The sequence below is a fragment of the Danio rerio genome, chromosome 18, assembly GCF_052040795.2.
Source record: "Danio rerio strain M-AB ecotype USA chromosome 18, GRCz13ab, whole genome shotgun sequence".
NCBI lineage: Eukaryota > Metazoa > Chordata > Actinopteri > Cypriniformes > Danionidae > Danio > Danio rerio.
Genome location: NC_141038.1, coordinates 10,978,633 through 11,002,406, shown reverse-complemented (window position 1 = coordinate 11,002,406; position 23,774 = coordinate 10,978,633). Strand labels below are relative to the sequence as shown.

Genomic DNA, 23,774 nt, shown 5'->3' with positions numbered 1-23,774 from the left:
ACAAATCTAAAGCGATATCAGCATGCCAGCAAATCATCCCGAAATTCACGCAAAGGTAAACTCAGATCTTTTTTTATTTACCTAAGTGTGTGCTTTTGCTTAACTGAAATAATATAACTTTAACCCTGATCTAACACGCGCTAGGTTCACATGTGCTGTCTGTGTCTGCCATGATCATCATGACAGCCATTTAAAGTGTAGCTCTGCCACAAAAAAAAAACTGCTTCATTCTGCAATGTGATTATTTCATAATGATACTGTAGTGCTATAATCGCTTTTCAGTCGGATTCTAATGAAACTGCCTTGAAGTGAAGCACACTTTAAATTTTTACGTACTTTTCCTTAAAATACCTCCATGTGAGTTAACAGAGCCATGGGACTGAGTGCACATTTCGTCACCTGAGAATTATAAGGTTCTATCTGACACTTTTGTCAAAATTGAGTTTTTGACTTATTAAATGAAGACTTATTTACATTTTGGGAAATTTTTTTTGGGAAGTTGTTTCCATTTTAGGACTTTTTATGTAAAAAAAACAAATGTTACACACATGCTGTTTGCTACGGAATGCAAAAACTTTAAAGCTCTTTATCTCAAAATCTTTCAGAACGCAGACTTTGTAGAACCTTATAATTCCAAGGTGACAATTTTACAAGATAACATGTTATCATTTGCCAGTCCTATGTCATTACTCTACTTATTTACTCAATGCTATAGCTAAGCATCATGTACTGTAAGACCAACTACAACAGTAAAGCTTGCTATAGATATAACATGACATTGCAAAGTGGACTTAAACTATCTTAAGCCTTTTCAATGATTTAATTGCATGAAACTGTTTAACAGACTGGTTAAAAGACTAGTAGTTTACCACGTTAAAATAAAAGTTTTTCTAAATAATCCTGCATTTTAAGTAGTCTACTGTACTTGCCGACACATCATTTTACATATTATTGTGATATAAATAAACAATGCATATCTAATTTTTGGTCTTCAAGCTATATCCCATATTTTTATGAGACGGTTTTATTTAATTTTAAGTTCGAATATTTTGTATAAATAAATGTATATAATATTTTAATTAAATTCAATTTAAATTAAACCAAATATATTTTAGTCAGGTGATGCAGTGGCGCAGTAGGTAGTGCTGTCACTCAGTTGGCATTTCTGTGTGGAGTTTGCATGTTCTCCCTGCGTTCACGTAGGTTTCCTCCGGGTTCTCCGGTTTCCCTGACAGTCCAAAGACATGAGGTACAGGTGAATTGGGTAGGCTAAATTGTCCGTAGTGTATAAGTGTGTGTAAATGTGTGTGTGGATGATTCCCAGAGATGGGTTGCGGCTGGAAGGGTATCCGCTGCTTAAAAATGTGCTGAATAGGTTGGCGGTTCATTCCGCTGTGGTGACCCCGGATTAATAAAGGGACTATCTAAATCTAAACTAAATCTTATGAAATCTTGTCGAATAAAATTAGACTAAAACTTAAATGATTTAGAAGACTAAAATATGACTAAAAAGTTCACACAGATCTAAAGTAACACATCTTGGCAGGCACATTCAGTCTACAAAGAGCAACTGGAACTATTCTGTATATTTATCAGTTTTACATTTGACACTGGGAATATGGTGATAAGGAAAGTTAAGAAAGAGAAGCCATGTGTCTCTATTAGACGAGAAAATTATGTTTCACCAACACTTCCATTCTGAAGCTATACAGACAAACAAGAAACATAAAATTGAGAACAGCACTTCACTCTGATATTATGAGTTTTTTTTCCTTTTTTTCCCCTAAGTTTAACAGCAGTGGGAGATCATGCAACATTACCCAACATTATAGCTTCTCACCCCACACTGTTAGCATGCTCGCTTGCTCTTGTTTTGCACTTGTTTTCCTGCCATTTCCTAAGCATATGTATGCCAAAATCACAAGAACTTTGGTACAAAGTCAAAGTTTGTAACATAAATTTTACCTGTCAGTTCATTTCAAGGGATCATATTATGCAATTTTACATCTTCAATTTCTTTTAATGAGTAATGTGTGCACTTTTAGCATGGAAAAGATCTGCAAAGGTATTCCTGAGCGTTTGTTTGGCCATTTACGTGTCACAATATCCCCAAAAATAAAAATAAAAAAATTATCCACAGACCTGGTTTAGACAAGTATGTTTTCATCTGTGTTGACAGCTCTAATTGGTATATATGTGGTTCCTTTTCCAATGGTTTACATTCAGAAACATATAATAATGACTTAATAATAATGTATATTTGTATGCCTTTGACATAACCTTGTATGCATTTGACAGTTGACGCAAAAGAAAACTTGGTTTAGTCATGCAAGGCTTTACAAGGGAACAATTATTTATAACCGACTTTTATAACTGAGTTTAAACACAGTCGTGTGGCAACAGTCTGTGAATATAACCAGCTTCTAATGGTAATGGTTTCTTATGATCACACTTAATGAAAACAGTCTGCAGAAACACTTTGACTTTTTCCTGCTGTACATGTCATAAGAGGTGAAAAGCCCTGCCCATCAGTGATGATCTCCTCCTCATTAACATAGTACGTTAGTGATGTTTTTGAATCTGCCACTATGCTGATACATTGTAGCTCCTCCCTCTTTTAAAAAAGAGCACAATCTCATTTGAATTTAAAGCAGCAGTCACCAAAATGGCACAATTAGGATCAAAGCGTGTATGGAGCTGAAACTTCACATACACAATCTAAGCACATCAGAATCTTATTTTACATCTTGTAAAAAGTGCCAGAATAGGTCCGCTTTAAATCGCATGGCCATGATTATTATAGTAATGTGAGTAACTGAGGCACAAGCTGTAAAGTGTCCATCTTCTGCGAAAGGGAAAGGTAGCAGACGCTCATTTGCATTTAAAAAAATACACACAATTGTTTTTATTTCCACCCAAAAAGGTTTTTTGCCAGGACAACTGAAACCCAGATCCTTTTTTTCCAGTCCATACGAGAACATCTGACTAAATTTTTAAATCAAGATAAATAAAGGATTGAGATTTTAGATTTTTATTTTATTTTATTATAAATAAAGTGCTTCAGAATCCAGTACTTAATAAATCTATGAAACATAAACAAACATGTTATCCTTTATTTAAGCATTTGAGCTATACCAAAATGAGCTGTTCTCTTAGCATAAGACATCTTATCATGTACATTGGTGCTACTGCTACAGTACATTATGTTCCTGCCTGTCCTTACACTAATTTTATGGTGTGTTGTTAGCATCCTAGCGCAATGACCATGAGTAGTATCATTAGCTGGTCCTTCCTGTTGCACAAATGTATCTCTGTGCCCTCCACAGCTGGTTCTGAAACAGCCATGCCTGGATATGTGCCATGCAAAGTCCTCTTTAATTACAGAGAACCAGCGAGGACCAGAAGGCCTGGAGACAGGCCTCACATGGGTCATTGTTCTCAGTGATTAACCCCAGAGGAAAACACACTAGCTCTCTGATGAAAAGATACATCAAGCTTTACTGCACCACCATAAACCACACTATAAAAGAAGAAAGCTGACCCTTTTCTATGCTTTCTAATCAGTTAAATTACCACAACTCAAACTAGCCAGGATTTTTTTTTACATTTTTTTTTTATTATTTTATTGATCCAAACACTCATGCAGTCTTATTTTAAAATGACAACAATTAGGCTTCAGATACAATATTGGGATTTCCAACCCAGAATCATTCTGAAAATGTACCCCTATATACATTTCTGGAGAGCGCCAAATACATCCCGGGAAGTACGTATTTTGCAGTTTTTGGTTTTGCAAAAACACCAGAGGGCGCTGTGTACTCTTTTTGAGATCTCAATTTTCTCTCGAGAGTGCCAATCGTGCCAATCTGCTGTTCTCACATAAATCTACGAGAGGCTACTGTCAATTGACTGAATGACTGATTGAATGACTGACCCTCCCTCCTCCTTCCCTAAACCCAACTAACAGTGTTTTCAAAAGCACCGATTGACCCATCCACTCACTTACTTAAACCCAACCAACAGTTTTAAAAAGCAATCCAGAAAAAGAAAAGCCCTTGCCTCATTTTTAACACATTTTTAGATTTTACCTTGTTCTCACCTTGTTATTTACTTATTCATTTTATTTTTGGGCTTCTGTTTTTGTCTTACCCACTTTCTAGAACTGTTCTTTGTCGGACTCGACCCCGTCATCATGGTCAACCCCTCCCTGCGTCTCAAATCCACTATGCTAACTGGACAAACTGGTAACAGTGGGAAAGCTGTCCATACTGAGGTAAGCGGTCAAACAGCCAGGCGTGAAAAGGGGTGGTGTCATACCACCCCTGTAGCATTAGTTTTAAAGACGAAATGCAGCCATACGCACTTCTTACAACATAAATCTGGATCTTCAGAAATATAAACAGGGCTACATTTTTAGAATTAGCCTGTGTTGTTTTTTATGTTTTACAAATTGCAAAATTATCACAGTAATAAGTTGACAAGAAAATGAATGAATGAATGAATGAATGAATGAATATGAAATATCGCTCTAATATTTTGGGCGTTTATTTGTGGGTTTTGGCTGATTTTGGACAGCTTTTGGGCTAGAAAAAGTCAGCATTATCTGGCAACACTTTGAGTAACAGTTATTCTATTGAACAGAACACAGAACTAACTTGAGTATAACAATGAAAATAGCACAGTTCACAGCATAATTTAAATGTGCCTCTCATTCAATGGAGTTAGCACTGATTCTGTTATTTCCTCAGTCAAAATCTGCATTTATTTATATTGCACAAAAAGCGTTTGATAAATAAAGGTGACTTGACTGTAACCTGTTTCTCTTCAATTTACAGCAGCCATCTAGATAACTGTATTTTTTTGTTAGAAGCTCCTTTAGATAAAGCTCTTCCATTCATTTGCTAAAGGCAGCACAAGCTGCAATGCCAAAAGCAATAACAATAATACCACTTTGTATTCAACATTTATTGCTGCAAAATCTAGCTCCCTAAAGCTCTGTAAATAAGGGCACACTAACAACAAAGAGCCCAAATATGCTACAAATGCCTGCCACAAGATTACAGAATACTTGGAAAGAGTGGCACATTTCAGCTGAAATACAACTACCTGTACCACCTAAACATCAGCTATTTTTGTTTTATTTTGTCAGTCTGTTTTTATTGCAGAGCTCGAACAGATTTGTATTTAAAAGTAAGATGAATATATAGCCAGTTCAGTTCAGAGGTGCTATTCCTCCACGGGACCACGGCATTGCAGAGCTGTGTCTGACACCGTATCGATTCCTGGCAGCTGCCTTTGGCAACGGTTGTAACTGGCTAATATAGTGAGCTTTCAACCACCCCCACAGCAGTACAGTCCCAATAAATCAGGTCCAATGATAATAGAGAATCTTGACCTACTAATCTGTAATAAGCAGAGTGCTCGGCACTGAAGGCACAGAGCCAGCCCGTGCTGCCCACCGGTGTGACAGTAAGCAGATAAAACCCGAGAGGGGAAGAGGTTTTTTTTTTTAAACAACAATATTCTCATTTTATATTTTCATGCCTCAGCAAAATGTATCATTTGAATGCATGCAATTGATTTCAGGTGCAAATCTTATGACCGCAATACTATATGCTGTGCATTTCAAAATACACTCTGGAAATGTACACACACTGCATTCAAATATGTGAATAAATCTCCTAAATTAGATTTGTATTAGTGTATGGAACACAACATTTTTGGAGTTAGCCATAGCAATTCTCTGAAATATACAGTATACTATTTTACCAAAGCATTATTACAGCACAAATAACTTACATTGCAGGATTTAAGCTAGACTATCTACAAAGCTATTCGCTTTTTGAAGCTGCTTCACAGAGTACTTTTTGAAGTGTTGCCATGTCCACTTATAAACATTTTGGGCTTGTGTTTAAGCAGTGACATACAAAGCATTTCAGTTTATAGAGTTAATTCAATTTGCAGGTGCTGGCTATGACGTTGGTCTTATTGCCAATATAAACCCTTTTGATTTCTGTCAGATTGTTGCTGACTTGTCCCTCTTTGCTTTTATAGTAAAATTTGGCAACACAAATCAGTCAAGGCCTATACATCTTCCTATGTTAAAACCATAAAGAGACACATCTGTTGTGTGCTTACATCATCTAAGTACATTTACATGGACCTCAATAATCCGATTTTAATGCGATTAGGAAAATACTTTAATTGAGAGTCTACCTTGTAAACAGTCATTTTTGATTCATTTAATCCAATTAAGGTTATAATCGAACTAAAAAGAAGTCAGATTAAGACATGTGGAGTATGCCGATTTTAGTCACATAATTGAAATGCGGTACAGACATGTAAACACTGCAATCAAACTATTACCGTCATGTATGACATTCATAGAATTTTGCAACAGGATATTCTACAGTATACACACACAGCTGTTAGACATGATTCTCATGATTCTCTGAGTCAGTAAAGGACCACAGACATACACACACACACGCGAAATGCAGATGTTTTTTTTTCTTCTCCTATTCGGCGTGTGGTATCAAAACCTTTTCCAAAAGCAGTTGCTGTCAACTTTTATTCATCTGAATTAGTCTGCTCATTCTTCTCTGACCTGCAAGGCATTTTCATCCACAAAGCGGCCATTCACTGGATATTTTCTCTTTTTCAGACCATCGTCTAAAGCCTGGAGACGCCTGGAGTGATCTTATTTTACATCCCTAATCATACCCAAACCCTAATTATTGATAAGTAGCTAATTAGTAGTTGATTGAGCTAAAAGACTTAGCGAATGGTAGGTTAATATTTTGTTATTGGCATCAATTGTACATTAAAATAAAGTGTGACTGCAAGTCTTAAACATTGTATCATAAAAATGATTGTCTTGTTTAGAAGAAGGCCACATTTATGTAAATTTCTCCCAGAAACAAGCTCAATAATCAACTCATGCTGTAAGGAAAATAAAGTAGATTTTTGGATTTTAATGCTCACCACGACAGATTATTTTTTATTGTATAAAGGTGAAACTTAAGTAATTTAGTATTTTTTTTTCTAAAAACCAAACAATAATTTTAAATTGGCTAGAAAATTGGATTACAAGACACAATTTTTTTTCTTTTTTTTCTTTTTTTTTAGCCTTAAAGGGGACCTATTTTACCCCCTTTTTAAAGTTTAAGACAAGTATGTTGTGTCTCCTTAATGTCACTGTAAAGATTCAGCTCAAAACACCCATCAGATAGTTTGTTACACCTCTCAGAATATTCGAAGTTTCTTTTCTAAACACTGTGTAGTTGTTTTTGTTGCCTGTGCCTTTAAAGCTAGTTCTCCTTGCCCACCGTTTCCACATGTCAGAGTGTGCCTGAATCTCTGCCTCGGCTGCGTCAATTACACAGCACCATGACAGACATGAAGGAAGCAGATCTCATGTAACGTTTGTGAGAAATACTACAGTAAGATCTTTCCCAATGATTATTTAATGTATTTGTAGTGGAGTTTATTCAAGCCTTTCAATGAATCACACCATATCTGCCAACACTCCCATTTTCCCGGAAGTCTCCCGTATTTTAAACTCATCTCCCGTTTTGTTTCTAACAGAACACTCCTGGAATTCGACTTCTTAGTCTTCACCCCCTCCTCTTCAATTCGCAGACAACTGCACCGTTTAAAAAACATTTTGAACTTGTAAAACGCATTCTTGATCACATTTGATGATGATTGATGATCACAGAGAGCTGAACAGATCTTTTAATGCCAGTTGCTTTGTGCACATCCTGTTTTGTTGATATGAGTTTATGCATTACTAGGAGACATGTTAATATGCTGCTGTCAATCAATTCGGTGGGCGGAGAAGCCTCATTTCTATGTCACATTGTGTTCGACCTCAAAACGGGATGGATTTGGATCCTATTTTAACGTCAGGTAATTTTAAAAAAAGAGACTTTTTGTCTTTATATCACCCTAATATGTCTAAAACATTCACCCTAACATTTATTTTTTTAGAAGAACATAAAAGTCAGTGTTTTGAAGAATGCTGGTTGCTAGGACCATCAACTTCCATAGTAGACATATACTATGAAAGTCAATGGGTCCCAGCAACCAGCATTGTTCAAAATATATTTTGTGTTTAACAGAAGAAAAAAGAAACTGGTATTTTGTGGCATAATTTGGTCAAATGCAGCTGTCAATATGGTAATTTACTGAACTGTGTGCTTGTGTGCAGAACAGGATTTAGCACTAAATAGTGAATTGACAATCTAATTTAGCTGCAGTGGCCTTTGTTTCTGCCTTAGTGATGTTCTTTTGACTGCTCTCATTTAAAGAGCTGAACATGCACAGACATGCTGCTTGGAGCATCTAGAGAGCTCATTGCTGTTAAAGCAGCTTGCAAGGAAGGAAAAAAAGGTTAGGTGCATCTCTCTAGTCTCGCCTCAGACTATTTATACACCCACCGTCTCCCTCCGAGGGAGCTCTCCTATTTGACTCGCCAACAGTTTCTGTCTGCATTCGAGAACATGAAATACTGTATCTCCTCCTGCAGCTGTCTGTGATTCCTGCAGCAATCTTATGTGCGTGTAGCCTCTTAAATGTCATCAGGGATGTGCAGTTCGAAGATTAAATGAATTAAATTCAATTTGATGCAGTGTAATACTTTAAAATGGTGTTTGCTGCAGTATCCTTATAAAACAGCCTGATTTCTCTCATAGAAAAACAAATATCGTATATACTGTATGCCATCCATTGCTAGATGTCTATGCATGAAAATTAGCTGCAAGCAACAATTATGGAGTTGAGCACACAAGTGAAATGGAGACCATTGTAATGCAAAATAGATGTGTGGAAAATACCTTTTAAGGCTGTGCAGATTTGTGTAGTCATGACAACTGATGACAGAAAGTGTTTTTGAAAGCAACATGTTGAAAGACTAGAAGTAGATTGATTATAGCATTATTGCATCTGACCTAAAGCATAGAGTAAGTGACGATTACAGTTTCATTTGAACATAAAATCATTTGCTTTGCATCCTCATCATTAGCTTTATATAAATTCAGGGTTCATACGGTCATCCATTCATTCATTTTCTTGTCAGCTTAGTCCCTTTATTAATCTGTGATCGCCACAGCGGAATGAACCGCCAACTTATCCAGCAAGTTTTTATGCAGCGAATGCCCTTCCAGCCGCAACCCATCTCTGGGAAACATCCACACATACACACACTAATCTACGAACAATTTAGCCTACCCAATTCACCTGTACCGCATGTCTTTGGACTGTGGGGGAAATTTACCATAAAGGTAAATTGGGTATAGGCTAAACTGTCCATAGGGTATGTATGTGTTCGAATGAATGTGTATGAGTTTCCCAGTGATGGGTTGCGCCTGGAAGGGCCTTAATGTTTTATAAATGGAGTCAGATAAAACAAAAGATAAATGTATTAATATTCTAAACCACCTCATATTCAAATTGGAGTCTGATATGAGTTAAATCTGAAGTAAATCAACAATGTACACTGAAGAGACTGAACAGGCAGTGAACCTTTATCCACCAGTGGACACCTTAACTGGGCTAACTGGGTGGACCTTACAAAGCTGAAAACAAATATAATTACATTCTTATAAATAATATATATATATATATATATATATATATATATATATATATATATATATATATATATATATATATATATATATATATATATATATATAATTTTATTTTTTTTAGAAGCGCTAAAAGGCTTGCATGCATTTAACCTTCGACCATTCATCAGATTCCGTCATTGGGCTGATAAAATGGAATCTTACACATTATTGCTTCTAACCTGAAGCAAAGCATTAGTGATGAGTACACATTTTCATTTAAATATGAAATAATTTGCTTTGCATCCTCATCATTAGCTTTATATTAATTGTGCAGTAAGTTAGAGATGTGAGAGAATGTTTACATAACAACAAGTCTAATGTCTTGGATTTTCAATAAATAAAATTAAAAAAAATAAAAAAATAAATAAAATAAAATAAAATAAAATAAAATAAAATAAAATAAAATAAAATAAAATAAAATAAAATTAAATTAAATTAAATTAAATTTGTTTCTGAGTTTAAGTCTGAAGTTCAGTGTTTTTTATGTTTTTGAAATTTATTTCTTATGCTAAGACTGCATTTATTTGTGAAACAGTTCTACTGCAAAATAATATTCAAATAATAAATAATATTTTCTATTTACATTTTTTATTATTGTATACATTAACAGTTTGGTGCTATGGTGGCAAAGCCAAATGCCTAGTAGACAATTTCCAATTTCCAGAACATGATCTTTTAGTAATAATTTTAATACAGTGAAATGTTGCCAAGAGACACAAAAACATTGTGCTACATAATATTTTTTGCTGCTTTCTTATGATTCTTTTTATAAACATTTTATCCAAAAAAATGTATTTATTTATTTTTTATCCAAAACCTATGCTTGAAGAAAACTGGCAACAAACACAACAAAACCCTTCTCAATTAACATGCCAAACTTGACAATGATTTTCCATGCAGCTCTTTGTTTGACAACAGCCTAGCAGTAAACACGTAACAAAATAAGATTACTAACAGATCCAATACATGCCTACACATGCACCTTCAGTGCTTAGCCTCATAAAAAGATTGACTGTGGCCCCTTGCAGGTGAGGTTACATGATACCAGTTAGTTAATAGCATTAAATTAGTCTAGCGGGTTTTTACGTGCTTCTCAGACTCTCCGTATAATAAACATCATTTATTAGCAAGCAGAACACACCTTGTAAGCCTTTCAATGCACTGCACCACCGGGATGATCATATTACTGTGCATAAAGCACACATGTACACAGATACACCAAAAACACACCCACACATGCGCACAAACACACAGGCACATACACACAGGACTAAAAGGATGAAAAAAGGGAGACATAAAACTGTGCCTGATGACAATGACCATGTTGTCTGAACCACCAGAGCATTGTTTCGTGTTAATGACATGCCATAGAAAACTCAGTTCCACCGAGAGGACACACAAGTCTCTCAGGCACAGCTGGGCACTGGTATATTACCGCAAAAAGGAACAATAAGGAAACACAGCAGACAATAACCATCCTGCTTACTCCATTACTGTATATAAGACAAAACAGGACACTCATATCTTACACAATTGAATTTCTCTTCTGCAATAAGAATTTTAATCAACAAACAGACCTGCTACTGAGCTATAAAAAGCTACTTAAAAATGTGAAATAGTCATATTTCTGACATCAAAAAAACTCTATGGTCTGTTGGAATTCTTGATTCTGATCAGCTGGAGGTGTGCAATAAAATGGTTTAATGCAGAGTTAGTTGTACTATTAATTGTACTAGCAATTTTAATTCTTTCATTGGCAAAAAGAAGTAAATCTATCAGAGTAAAAATATTAAACTCATCGAAAATATGTACTGAAGTAAAAGTGGAAGTACAATAAAGCGTGTTAACAAATTTTAAATGTTTAATGAAGGAATTATAATGCTTTGACTTATTGTTTAATATCATTTACAAGCACAGTGGCAGCTGTATGGGCTATTTCTGTCCGTTCGCATCCCGTCCCTTTGCGCCCCCTGGCGGCTCATTCACAAACTGCGGTCATACACTAAAAACAGAGCGGCACCTATTTCAAACGGCGGCGGTACATGCTGCGGCGTTAATAGCCACTTTGAACTCTCACCTACTGTAGGAGAAAAAAACAATTCAGTACAGATACAGCCTTTTAGTACTTAAGTACAGTAGTGAAGTAGTTCTATTTCATTACTGTACATCTCTGTTGAAAAAGTTACCTGCAGGATCATCAAAAAAGAGCCAGCTTCAACTAGACATTGTTAAGATAATATGAAAAAAATGTTACGTTACTACTTCCATAATAAGTGCATTTTAATTATTAAATAACAAAGAAATATAGAAAAACATGCATTGACCATGCATTTTAAATCATCGCTCTAATGTCACAGTTCACCTAAACATGATTCTAACAAACAAAAATCACTCCTTTTTATTGCAAAATCTGTAGTTTCAAAAATGTAAGCTCAAGCTCCTATACAGCCCCTTGGGCCCATCAGCATTCTTAGAGCCACTGTCATAATGCTAGCTGAGGTAGATTAAAATTTAAAGCTATTTTTGGCCAACAGTGTGCCAGATGTGGGCACAGTATATCACTAAATATCTTAATATGGCACATCAGTGTTTCAAGCTATGCCCTCAGCTTTACACAATGACAGATATGTAAACGTGCACCGTCATTCAAAAAGGTTGTTTGGGCATAAACTGTATTTTTCAATTAACATCAAGGTCTTCTAAAGGAAGCAAAAGGTCTGTTTTCCTGTGTGAAGGTGCAGGATTGTAGAAGCCAGAGTCATAGGCTCATGTTAAGGGCATATTACAAGAGACTGACTCTGTCATATCCAAAAGGCCAGGGAAACAGCACAGAGCCAAATAAGATTTAGCACATAAAAATGCAAAGCTGTCTGTTTCTAAATAGGCCATCTTTAAACATAAAAGAAAAATGTTGTAGACATTGTGACCCCATGGGATGAAGGACTGCATAATAAAGGAACAAAAATGAATGTAAAACTACATAGTAAAAACAAAACTAAAAATTCTACAAAAACAATTTGTCCCCTCCAAATGCAATACATTTATAAGCAACTAACTTACAGAAATACTGCAGATAACAGGAAGAAACGTCTACATGCTAGTGCATACTTTCTCGTTCAATAATGAGGACACTGCTGTAGAAAACACTTCATCTGAGCCAATTAAATTATAGTTAAGTTTGCCTTTCTGCAGCTGTTTCTACCCTGCACACATTAGCTGGAAATTTACTGATTACAAAGACAGGGTGTGAATGTATTTGCACAGATCCCCAATTTTAGCAAACATCAGATCACATGTGATTGTTGATTAGCATGCAAAGAAGACAAAGTGAGATGCGTGCTGATTGTCAAAACAGAGCTCCTGCAATTTGCCAGAAAAATGCCAGCGGTGTACGTCAGGGCGATATGGCAAAAATGCAATCTCGCTAATTATTTTCCATATTGACTGATAATGACATATATTTCGAAATACGTTGTTAATGCTTCCAGATTTAAAAGAGTACCCCAACAATGACTGAAGCCACAAAAATTAGAGGGTTCATTAAATGGTATAACATATTTTCGGCCGATAAATTTTCAGTGGCCGAAAATTTGATACATCTTGAGTGTATCGAATTTGATACATCTCGAAAAATCGATACATCTCAAATCTCTACATCTCCGTCTCTGAAAATCGGATATCAACACATTTTTAGATTCCCATTGTTGTACATTTCTGCTGTGTAATTGGCTCTTAGATCAATATAGAGTAAAAAAAAGTCCATTATTATAGTTATTGACATAAATTTTATCGCTATTCAATATAATATTTTTTACCAGCCCAGTCCTACAATGGTGAATATTTTACCAGGTAATCTGCTATCCTGACACAGTCAGATGTTTCCTCATCAATTCAAAAACTATCTGTATAAACTTTATTTTAACAATCCAAACACAAAATACTAAATAACTTAAAGACATAATTCATCCAAAAATGAAAATAATTTTAGTTTCAAACCTGTTTGAGACCACAAAGAAAGAAAAACAAAAGTAATCATTGACTTAGGGCGCACTCACACTATGCTGTCCGAACTGTGCCCAGGCCCGTTTCCCAGATCGTTTGAGAAGTGTGAGTGCTCTAAATCGGCCTCAGGGACGGTTCAGTTAGCCGGCCCTGGCCCGTTTGGAAGAGGTGTGCCAGAGCACAATTTACTTGGGCTTAGGCGTGGTACGCTTGTAGTGTGAGTGCAAAGCGCACCTAAGCCCGAAACTGAAGATGAGACGTGACTTTAAAGTGACTGTTTTATATGGATTTATTAATCAAACTTACTGTTCAATGAACACAAACTGTTGTATATTATTAAAGACGCAACCCCCTCGCTGCACAAACAGCTGCTCCTAATTCCTGCAGCACGAGGACTTTATGATTGTTTATGAGTGTCAAAAGTGGCTGATGTATTCTGCGAAATATTTGACTGCGTGTCACTGCATCCCAAACGACTAAAATGTTATAACTAAAGCAATGTCTACTGAGCAAGAGCGATTCTTACTGAACAGCGCATCATCGATGACGTAAGTGTGCTCAGGCAATGTGAGTATGGGCTGTCGGGGGAGTCGGGAGAGGAGACATTGTGCTTTGGTCCGGTTCAAGGCAACTTTACATAGTGTGAGCACGCCCTTACATAGTATTTGCTTTTCCTACTATGGATGTCAATGGTTACAGGTTTATAGCTTTCTTTAAAGTAATATATTTTGTGTTTAACTGCATAAAGAAACTCATAAAGGTTTGAAACCACTTAAAGGTGAGTACAAAGTGATTACAGTTTTTTTTGGATGAACTAACCCTTTTAAATATATGAGAATATGGAAAAGTATTATTAAAAGTGGAGTTGTTTCAGTGGTATACTGTATGATTTGCAGTGTGCCACTGACAGAGAACAGCTGCAGTTTGACATTGAACAAACAAGCATTACAGAATGTTTATCGCATGTCTTGTTCTCATGCCATTTTCTTCAGTGCACTGTAATCCATAAATCAAAGCATTTTATCTGCAATCACAGCTCGGATGAATACGCTCAAAGCAGCTTGTAAGGGTCACAAGCACAGGAAGTCACATTAGCATAAATGATGGACGGTTGACATGCTGTACTTGTGGCCATGCCCACACTGCAGATGGCGAGGAAGCTTTAGAGCATCAGTCCGCTCGCACAAAGTAGACATTTAACTACTTAACCAACCCCCAAGCTCAAAATCCCTTCCATTTATTGGAATATCATGAGGAACACCAACCCCACCTCGTATTCCTAGCTGCTGCAGATCCTATCAAATAATGCTGTTGCACAACCTTCAATCACTTTAACAGAGTGTGCTGCAAGCTGTGGCTCTCTACAATCAGCCTGTTACGTAATCACACATTTTGTCCAAACACAGGGATGCTTCCCCTGGAGTCAGCACGTTTCAGCATTAGCGTGAAGCTACGCTCTCACACACCACTCATGCAGATTACCGCCTCTGCTCTCCAAGCTTAGTGTTTACTCTGGGCCTGGCCAACTCACCAAATAAAATGTGTTCACATTTGCAATGCAGAATGAATGTATAATTATAAAACACATTTGAAGTCTTGTTTCACACACAAACAGCCATTTTAAGTAATCATAGAAACACTGCCCTGCTGAAAAAAATAGCTTAAACCAGCCTAGGCTGGTTCGCTAGTTTTAGCTGGTAGACCTGCCTGGTTTTAGAAGGGTTTTAGCCATTTCCAGCCTGGTCTTAGTTGGTCAAGCTGAAAAATGACAATCAAATCCAGCTAAAACCAGCTTGGCCAGCCTGGTTTAAGCTGGATATAGCTGGTTTTGGCTGGACTCCCTGCTTGGCTAGGCTGGTCAAGCTGGTTTAAGCTGGTCATCTCCCAGCCTGACAAGCTAAGAACAGGCTGGAAATGGCTGGAAACCAGCCTAGAAGTGGCCAAAACCCCCTTTAAAACCAGGCTGGTCGATCAGCTAAAACCAGCCAACCAGCCTAGGCTGGTTTAAGCTGGATTTTTCATCAGGGTGCTGCTCGTTTACATTTACCATGCTTTAAATTCCCAAATCTTTAACTTTTATTAGCGGATTTAAATCACCACTGGGACAATAGTGCCTATTTTAATTTAGAAGTCTTTGGGTTCACAAGTTATTTAATCTCTTAGCAGGGCTTTGTTGACTCAGTCTAAACTGATGCTATTGGTCAAACCTGAAAGAATGCCAATTACTCATTGGTCCCTGCAGAGCGCTAATGTATTTATTGGCTCCTATGCTGCATTCGCAGCTCTTGTGTAGCTCCAGTAAAATTACAAGGATTTGGATAGAGCCTTCTGAAGAATGAGCAAGCATAACAGAGGTTATAAACAGCACATTGGAAAATCCACTAGCCCAGATTTTTTTTCATTCAACTGTCAAGCAACCAAGAACATGGGCGGATTAACCATCAATACAAAAGAGCTAAGACTAGAGAAAGACATCAGTCAAAAGAGGGTATTCTCTAGACACCATCGAACAGACTAGCAGATTTAGGGGATTGAGAACTCCCAAAGAGAGTCTAAAGTAGTTCAATGAGAGAATCAAAGCAATCAAATTAAAACCTTAAAATTCTTCTCTTACCTAAAGACACATATTCAGCGAAATTAAGAAACAGATATTAAACATAAATTGTCAAGTACTCACCTCTGCAAGATGAGGCATAGGGTTAAATCCACAGAGTTGGCATACCACGCTTTTACATTCGGTGCAGGTATTGTAATTAGGAGGGTCCTTCGAGTCCATGTTTAGAGCAATTTTACAGAGCGGACAAGTGGATGGTTGAGGTAAACTTTCAGGATGTGTCAGTAATATATCCCTTCCAGATTCAGGTGTATCCTTTTCTGATGTAGGTATGCTTGATAATTTGTCCACACTGACTTGCTCTGGTTTCTTTTCAACCTGCTGTATTACCTCTTTTGCAGGAGGATTGTTGTCGGTTTCTGTTGTAACAGATCCTTTGCGAGGTGTCAGTGGTGTAGTCCTGGCAGAAGCCACTGAGCCTTTGCGGGAGGCTGGTGCTGTGGTAGCTTTACCAGAGTCAGTAGAAACTGTGGAACCTTTTCTTGAAGTTGGTGGTGTTGTGGGCGGCTCATCTTGAACAGCTGAAGAGATCAGATTAGATGCTGAGCTAAATAATGAAGATCCAAAGCCCAGAACTTTCCCAGAGACAGCAGAAACAGACTGTGGTGAGGGTGATCGGGATCGCGCTGTTTCTGTCAGGCCACCGAAGAACCTTCCTGTGGTTGATTCAGTTGGTTTTGGGGAAGGAGGCTGTGCTTTAGGACCACCTAACCCAAAACCAAAGAAACCCGACTCCTGTTTTGGGGGTTCAGTCTTGGTAGGTGGAGCAGATTTTACAGGAGTAATTGTATCCTTGGGTGGTTGTTGTTGTGTTTTCTCGGGTTCTGGTTTAGTATTGTCTTGCTCAGGTAGATCTTTTCTAGAGGTGATCTTATCAGTTGGCTTGGCATCACTGCTGGTCTTTTGAACTGAAATGTCTTTCTTTATTTCCTGAGCAGGTCCAGCCTTCTTTTCAGTGGGAGCTGCAGTTGGATTCTCATCAAGTTTGGACTTAACTGGAGCTGGAGCTACCTTGTCAGCTTTGGATGTAGTTTGATTGTCCTTTACTAAAGGAACTGTTTGAGGTTTTACTGTAGGACTTTTTATTCCTCCTTGTGCCCGTTGTACCTGGCAATTCAGGCAGAGCCATTCATCAACCTGCAAAAAATATGTAATAAGACATTACATCCTTAACTATTTCTTAAAATTATATCTAAAAACCTTCTAAATACAAAAAAACAGGTCTTTAAGCATAAGTTATTAAGATAATAATAAAAGACAGTTTGTATCATTAACCTTAATCTTGTTTTACCCTTTACTTTTCAGTGAGTGATTTGGTTATCAGTGAGTGAAAAGTATAGAACTGGAAAAATCCTGCAAGGGTCAAACAATCTATTTGTATACTAGATAAGTACACAAAAATGCAGCAAGACACACCACTAAAGAATATGTCCTGGAAATTCGAATGGCTAGCCACATTGACAGCATGAATACAAATGTGCCTTCTTAATTATTGCTTTTTAAAAACAATAAGCAAATAGAGGACAAAAAGTCAAAGATGTGCTGTGCTAGACAGAATTTAAAGACAAGCCTAAAACTATAAGTGAAAAGTGTAAAATGATGGGAGGTTAACAAATGCATTGTTGGACATTATGTTTGAGACTTGGTTCAGGGCTTAAAATGCAAATAAAGAACAAAACAAACAATAATTATCCACTTCTAATGGTAACAATTAAGTTGAATAAATATTAATAATGTTTAAAAAAGTAATCGGCAAATGTCTTACGTCTGTTTGATGAGGCATTGGGTTAAATCCACACTGACTGCACACTGTCATCTTGCATTCAGTGCATGTGTTAAAATTTTTGACATCCTTAGAATCAATGTTAAGCTCCACTTTACATAATGGACAGTTGGTTTTGACTTCTTTGGGAGCAGGTTTTTGAAGTGGTTTGGGTGATGTAACTTGTTTGATATCTGTTTTTTTCTCTACATCTTGTGCTGCTTGTGTTTTAGTGTCTTCAGTAGGTTGAACTTTACTAGAGTCTGGTGCCACTGCAGATCCTTTCCGAGATGTGGGAGGTGTTGCCTTAGTAGATGTCTGGGAAACTGTCGATCCCTTTCGAGAAGTTGGTGGTGTTTTGGAGGACTCGTCCTGAACAGCTGAGCTTATCAAATTAGATGCCGAGCTAAATATAGAGGATCCTAGGCCCAGAACTTTGCCAGAGACGGCAGAAACAGACTGTGGTGATGGTGATCTGGATCTCGCCGTTTCTGTCAGGCCGCCAAAGCCACTAAAGAACCTCCCTGTGGCTGAATCCATTGGTTTTGGGGAAGGAGGCTGTGCTTTAGGACCACCTAACCCAAAACCAAAGAAACCTGACTCCTGTTTTGGGGGTTCAGTTTTGGTAGGTGGAGTAGATTTTACAGGAGTAATTGTATCCTTGGGTGGTTGTTGTTGTTGTTGTTGTGTTTTCTCGGGTTCTGGTTTAGTATTGTCCGGCTTAGGAAGATCTTTGCTTGAGGTGATCATATCAGCTGACTTTGCATCACTGCTAGTCTTTTGAACTGAAATGTCTTTCTTTATTTCCTGATCAGGTGCAGCCATCTTTTCAGTGGGAGCTGCAGTTGAATCCTCATCAAGTTTGGACTCAACTGGAGCTGGAGCTACCTTGTCAGCTTTGGATGTACTTTGGTTGTCCTTCACTAAAGGAACTGTTTGAGGCTTTACTGGAGGACTTTTTATTCCTCCCTGTGCCCGTTGTACCTGGCAATTCAGGCAGAGCCATTCATCAACCTGCAAAAATTATATAAGACATTATATCCCCAACTATAATGTCTTAAAATTCTATCTAAAGACCTTCTAAATACAAAAGGATTTCTTTAAGCACATGTTGTCAAGAAAAAAAATAATTGACCTCTTCAGTTTGTATCATTAACCTTAACTGTGTTTTATCTTTTACTTATCAGTGAGCGATTTACTTATCTGTGAATGAAAATATGGAAATGGAAAAATCCAGCAAGTGTCAAACTATTTATTTGTATACTAGATATTTACACACACAAAAATGCAGCAAAACACATCACTACAAAACATGTCCTAAAATTCCAATGACTTGCCACACTGACAGCATGCATACAAATGAGCTTTCTTAATTACTGTTTTTTTAAAAACAAAAGCAAATAGGGGACAAAAAGTCAAAGAGAAGCTGTGCTAGACAGATTTTAAAGAGAGAACTAAAACTATAAGCGAAAATAGTAACAAAAAAAAGGGAGATTAATAAATGCATGTATGAACATTGTTTGTGACTTGGTTTAGTGCTTAAAATACAAATAAAGAGCAAAACGTACAATAAATATCAACTTCTAGTTATAAAAATTATGGTAAATATATATTAATCATGTTTAAAAAAAGTAATAGGCAAATGTCCTACCTCTGTTTGATGAGGCATTGGGTTAAATCCACACTGACTACACACTGTCATCTTGCATTCAGTGCATGTGTTAAAATTTTTGGCATCCTTAGAATCAATGTTAAGCTCCACTTTACATAATGGACAGTTGGTTTTGACTTCTTTAGGTGCTGGTCTATGAAGCGGTTTGGGTGATGTAACTTGTTTGATGTCTGTTTTCTTCTCTACATCTTGTACTGCTTGTGATTTATTGTCTCCAACAGGTGAAACTTTACTAGAGTCTAGTGCCACTGCAGATCCTTTCCGAGATGTGGGAGGTGTTGCCTTGGTAGATGTCTGGGAAACTGTCGATCCCTTTCGAGAAGTTGGTGGTGTTTTGGAGGACTCATCCTGAACAGCTGAGTTTATCAAATTAGATGCTGAGCTAAATATAGAGGATCCTAGGCCCAGAACTTTCCCAGAGACAGCAGAAACAGACTGTGGTGATGGTGATCGAGATCTTGCTGTTTCTGTCAGGCCACCAAAGCCACTGAAAAACCTTCCTGTGGCTGAATCCGTTGGTTTTGGGGAAGGAGGCTGTGCTTTACTGCCACCTAACCCAAAACCAAAGAAACTTGACTCCTGTTTTGGGGGTTCAGTCTTGGTAGGTGGAGCAGATTTGACAGGAATAATTGTGTCCTTGGTTGGTTGTTGTTGTGTTTTCTCAGGTTCCGTTTTAGTTTTGTCCTGCTTAGGAAGATCTTTGCTAGAGGTGATCTTATCAGTTGGCTTGGCATCACTGCTGGTCTTTTGAACTGAAATGTCTTTCTTTATTTCCTGAGTAGGTACTACTTTCTTTTCAATGGGAGCTGCGGTTGGATTCTCGTCAGGTTTGGACTCAACTGGAGCTACCTTGTCAACTTTGGATGTGGTTTGGTTGTCCTTCACTAATGGAACTGTTTGAGAATTTACTGGAGGACTTTTTATTCCTCCCTGTGCCCGTTGTACCTGGCAATTCAGACAGAGCCATTCATCAACCTGAAAAATATATATATATAAGAAGAAATTATATCCTCAACCATGTCTTAAAATTCTATCGAAAAACATTCTAAATACAAAAACAGCTCTTTAAGCATAAGTTATCAAGATAATAAAAAAGACAGTTTGTATCATTAACCTTATTCATGTTTTACCTTCTACTTATCAGTGAGTGAAAAGTATGGAAATGGAAAAATTCAGCAAGGGTCAAACAATCTATTTGTATACTAGATAATTACACAAAAACTCAGCAAGACACACCACTAAAAATATGTTGTGGGAATTCCAATGGCTTGCCAAATTGACAGAATGATTACAAATTACCTTTCTTAATTACCGCTTTTTAAAAACAAAAAAAGCAAATAGGGGACAAAGAGTCAAAGATGTGCTGTGCTAGATAGAATTTAAAGACTAAAAGAGTAAGGGAAAATTGTAAAAAATAATGGGAGATTGATAAATGCATAATTGAACATTTTGTTTTTGACTTGGTTAAGTACTTAAAATACAAATAAAGAACATAACACACTGTAAATATCCACTTCTAATAGTAACAATTAAGGTAGGTTTAAAAAATGTAATAGGCAAATGTCTTACCTCTGTTTGATGAGGCATTGGGTTAAATCCACACTGACTGCACACTGTCATCTTGCATTCAGTGCATGTGTTAAAATTCTTGGCATCTTTAGAATCAATGTTAAGCTCCACTTTACATAACGGACAGTTGGTTTTGACTTCTTTAGGAGCAAGTTTTTGAAGTGGTATGGGTGATGTAACTTGTTTGATGTCTGTTTTCTTCTCTACATCTTGTGCTGCTTGTGTTTTAGTGTCTTCAGGAGGTGAAACTTTACTAGAATCTGGTGCCACTGCAGATCCTTTCCGAGATGTGGGAGGTGTTGCCTTGGTAGATGTCTGGGAAACTGTCGATCCCTTTCGAGAAGTTGGTGGTGTTTTGGAGGACTCGTCCTGAACAGCTGAGCTTATCAGATTAGACGCTGAGCTAAATATAGAGGATCCTAGGCCCAGAACTTTCCCAGAGACAGCAGAAACAGACTGTGGTGATGGTGATCGAGATCTTGCCGTTTCTGTCAGGCCGCCAAAGCCACTGAAGAACCTTCCTGTGCCTGAATCCGTTGGTTTTGGGGAAGAAGGCTGTGCTTTAGGACCACCTAACCCAAAACCAAGGAAACTTGACTCCTGTTTTGGAGGTTTAGTCTCAGTAGGTGGAGCAGATTTGACAGGAATAATTGTATCCTTGGTTGGTGGCTGTTGGGATTTCTCAGGCTCTGTTTTAGTATTGTCCTGCTTAGGAAGATCTTTGCTAGAGGTGATCTTATCAGTTGGCTTGGCATCACTGCTGGTCTTTTGAACTAAAATGTCTTTCTTTATTTCCTGATCAGGTGCAGCCTTCTTCTTAGTGGGAACTGCAGCTGGATTCTCATCAGGTTTGGTGTCAACTGGAGCTGGAGCTTCCTTGTCAGCTTTGGATGTAGTTTTGTCGTCTTTTAATAAAGGAACTGACTGAGGCAATGTTGAAGGACTTTTCACTCCTTGCTGTGCCCGTTGTACCTGGCAATTCAGACAGAGCCATTCCTCAACCTGCAAAAGTTATAGAATAAACCATTAAATCCTGAAGTCTAAGGTCTTATATTTATGACTAGAAACTTTGTAACTACAAAAACAGCTCATCTAGCTTATGTTAGCAAGATACAAAATATTACCACTTCATTTTGTATCATTAACATTAACTGTGTGACTGTGCTTTACTCTTATAACTTTTCAGTGAGTGAAATGCATGGAAATGGGAAACGTTAGTGAGGGTCAAACTATGTATTTGTATACTAGATAATTACACAAGTAATTTGCCTCAAGACACAAATATTACACATATGTTCTGGGAATTCCAATGGCTTGCAACATTTACAGCATTAATACAAATGGAGCCTCTTAATTAATACTTTTAAAAAACAAAAAGCAAACAGGGGACAAAAAGTCAAAGATATTCTCCACTTAAAATAATGTGAATGGTAGAAAGTAAAGTAAATGGATCTTAATCATGTTTTAGAAAGTAGTGGTCAAATATTTTACCTCATGTTGATGAGGCATTGGGTTAAATCCACACTGACTGCACACTGTCATCTTGCATTCAGTGCATGTGTTAAAATTCTTGGCATCCTTGGAATCAATGTTGAGCTTCACTTTGCATATTGGACAGTTGGTTTTGACTTCTTTAGAAGCCGATTTTTCGGGCGGTTTGGGTGATGTAACTTGTTTGATTTCTGTTTTCTTCTCTACATCTTGTGCTGCTTGTGTTTTAGTGTCTCCAACAGGTGAAACTTTACTAGAGTCTGGTGCCACTGCAGATCCTTTCCTAGATGTGGGAGCTGTTGCCTTAGTAGATGTCTGAGAAACTGTCGATCCCTTTCGAGATGTTGGGGGTGTTTTGGATGGCTCATCCTGAACAGCTGAGCTAATCAAGTTAGATGCTGAGCTAAATATAGAAGATCCCAAGCCAAGAACTTTCCCAGAGACTGCAGAAACAGACTGCGGTGAGGGTGACCTAGATCTAGCTGTTTCTGTAAGACCACCAAAGCCAAACAGTTTCCCAGTTGTTGATTCTGATGATTTAGGTGAAGCAGGTTGCATCTTAGGACTACCAAATCCAAAACCAAAGAAACTAGATTCCTGTTTTGGTGGCTCTGTCTGCACATTTGGAGTAGCCTTTTCAGGAGGCTTGTCAGACTCAGATGAGGGTACAGGTGGTCCCTTTATGTTACTCTCTGGGGGTTTTGGAGAACCTGTGACTGCTTCTTTCTTTTGGACATCCGCTGAAACAGCAGGCTTAGTTCTGTCAGAGATGGCCACAGCTTGAATCTCTTTCTTTTGTGTTCCATCCACAGAATCAGGAGCTATGGTGGTTGATGATGACCCTGGTGTTATACTTTCTGATTTTTGAGGAAGTGCTGGGGTAAAGACTTTGTCAGGTTGTTCGTGGGTTTTTATTTTAGAAGGTTCTTGTGGTTTTATTCCATTTAATGCACGCTGTGTCTGGCAGTTCAGACAAAGCCATTCATTGAACTGTAACAATAGATCAAAGAATAACCATTGAATTATTTCTTT

General features: G+C 37.5%; 1 protein-coding gene across 6 annotated transcripts in view; it reads right to left on the bottom strand.

The window, feature by feature from the left end:
• pclob (piccolo presynaptic cytomatrix protein b) overlaps nt 1–23,774 on the bottom strand; it is a 120,980-nt gene that overhangs the window by 61,337 nt on the left and 35,869 nt on the right. For all 6 annotated transcript variants that reach the window (XR_015514739.1, XM_087292979.1, XM_087292982.1 and 3 more), the window contains exons 14-18: nt 22,743–23,732; nt 21,252–22,253; nt 19,662–20,657; nt 18,014–19,024; nt 16,312–17,385 (exon numbers count right to left, since the gene is read on the bottom strand). Coding sequence is in view for 5 of the 6 variants with exons in the window: in XM_087292979.1 (XP_087149105.1) it covers nt 16,312–17,385; nt 18,014–19,024; nt 19,662–20,657; nt 21,252–22,253; nt 22,743–23,732 (5,073 nt within the window). In the remaining variant the exon portion in view is untranslated. The remainder of the gene's footprint in view (nt 1–16,311; nt 17,386–18,013; nt 19,025–19,661; nt 20,658–21,251; nt 22,254–22,742; nt 23,733–23,774) is intronic.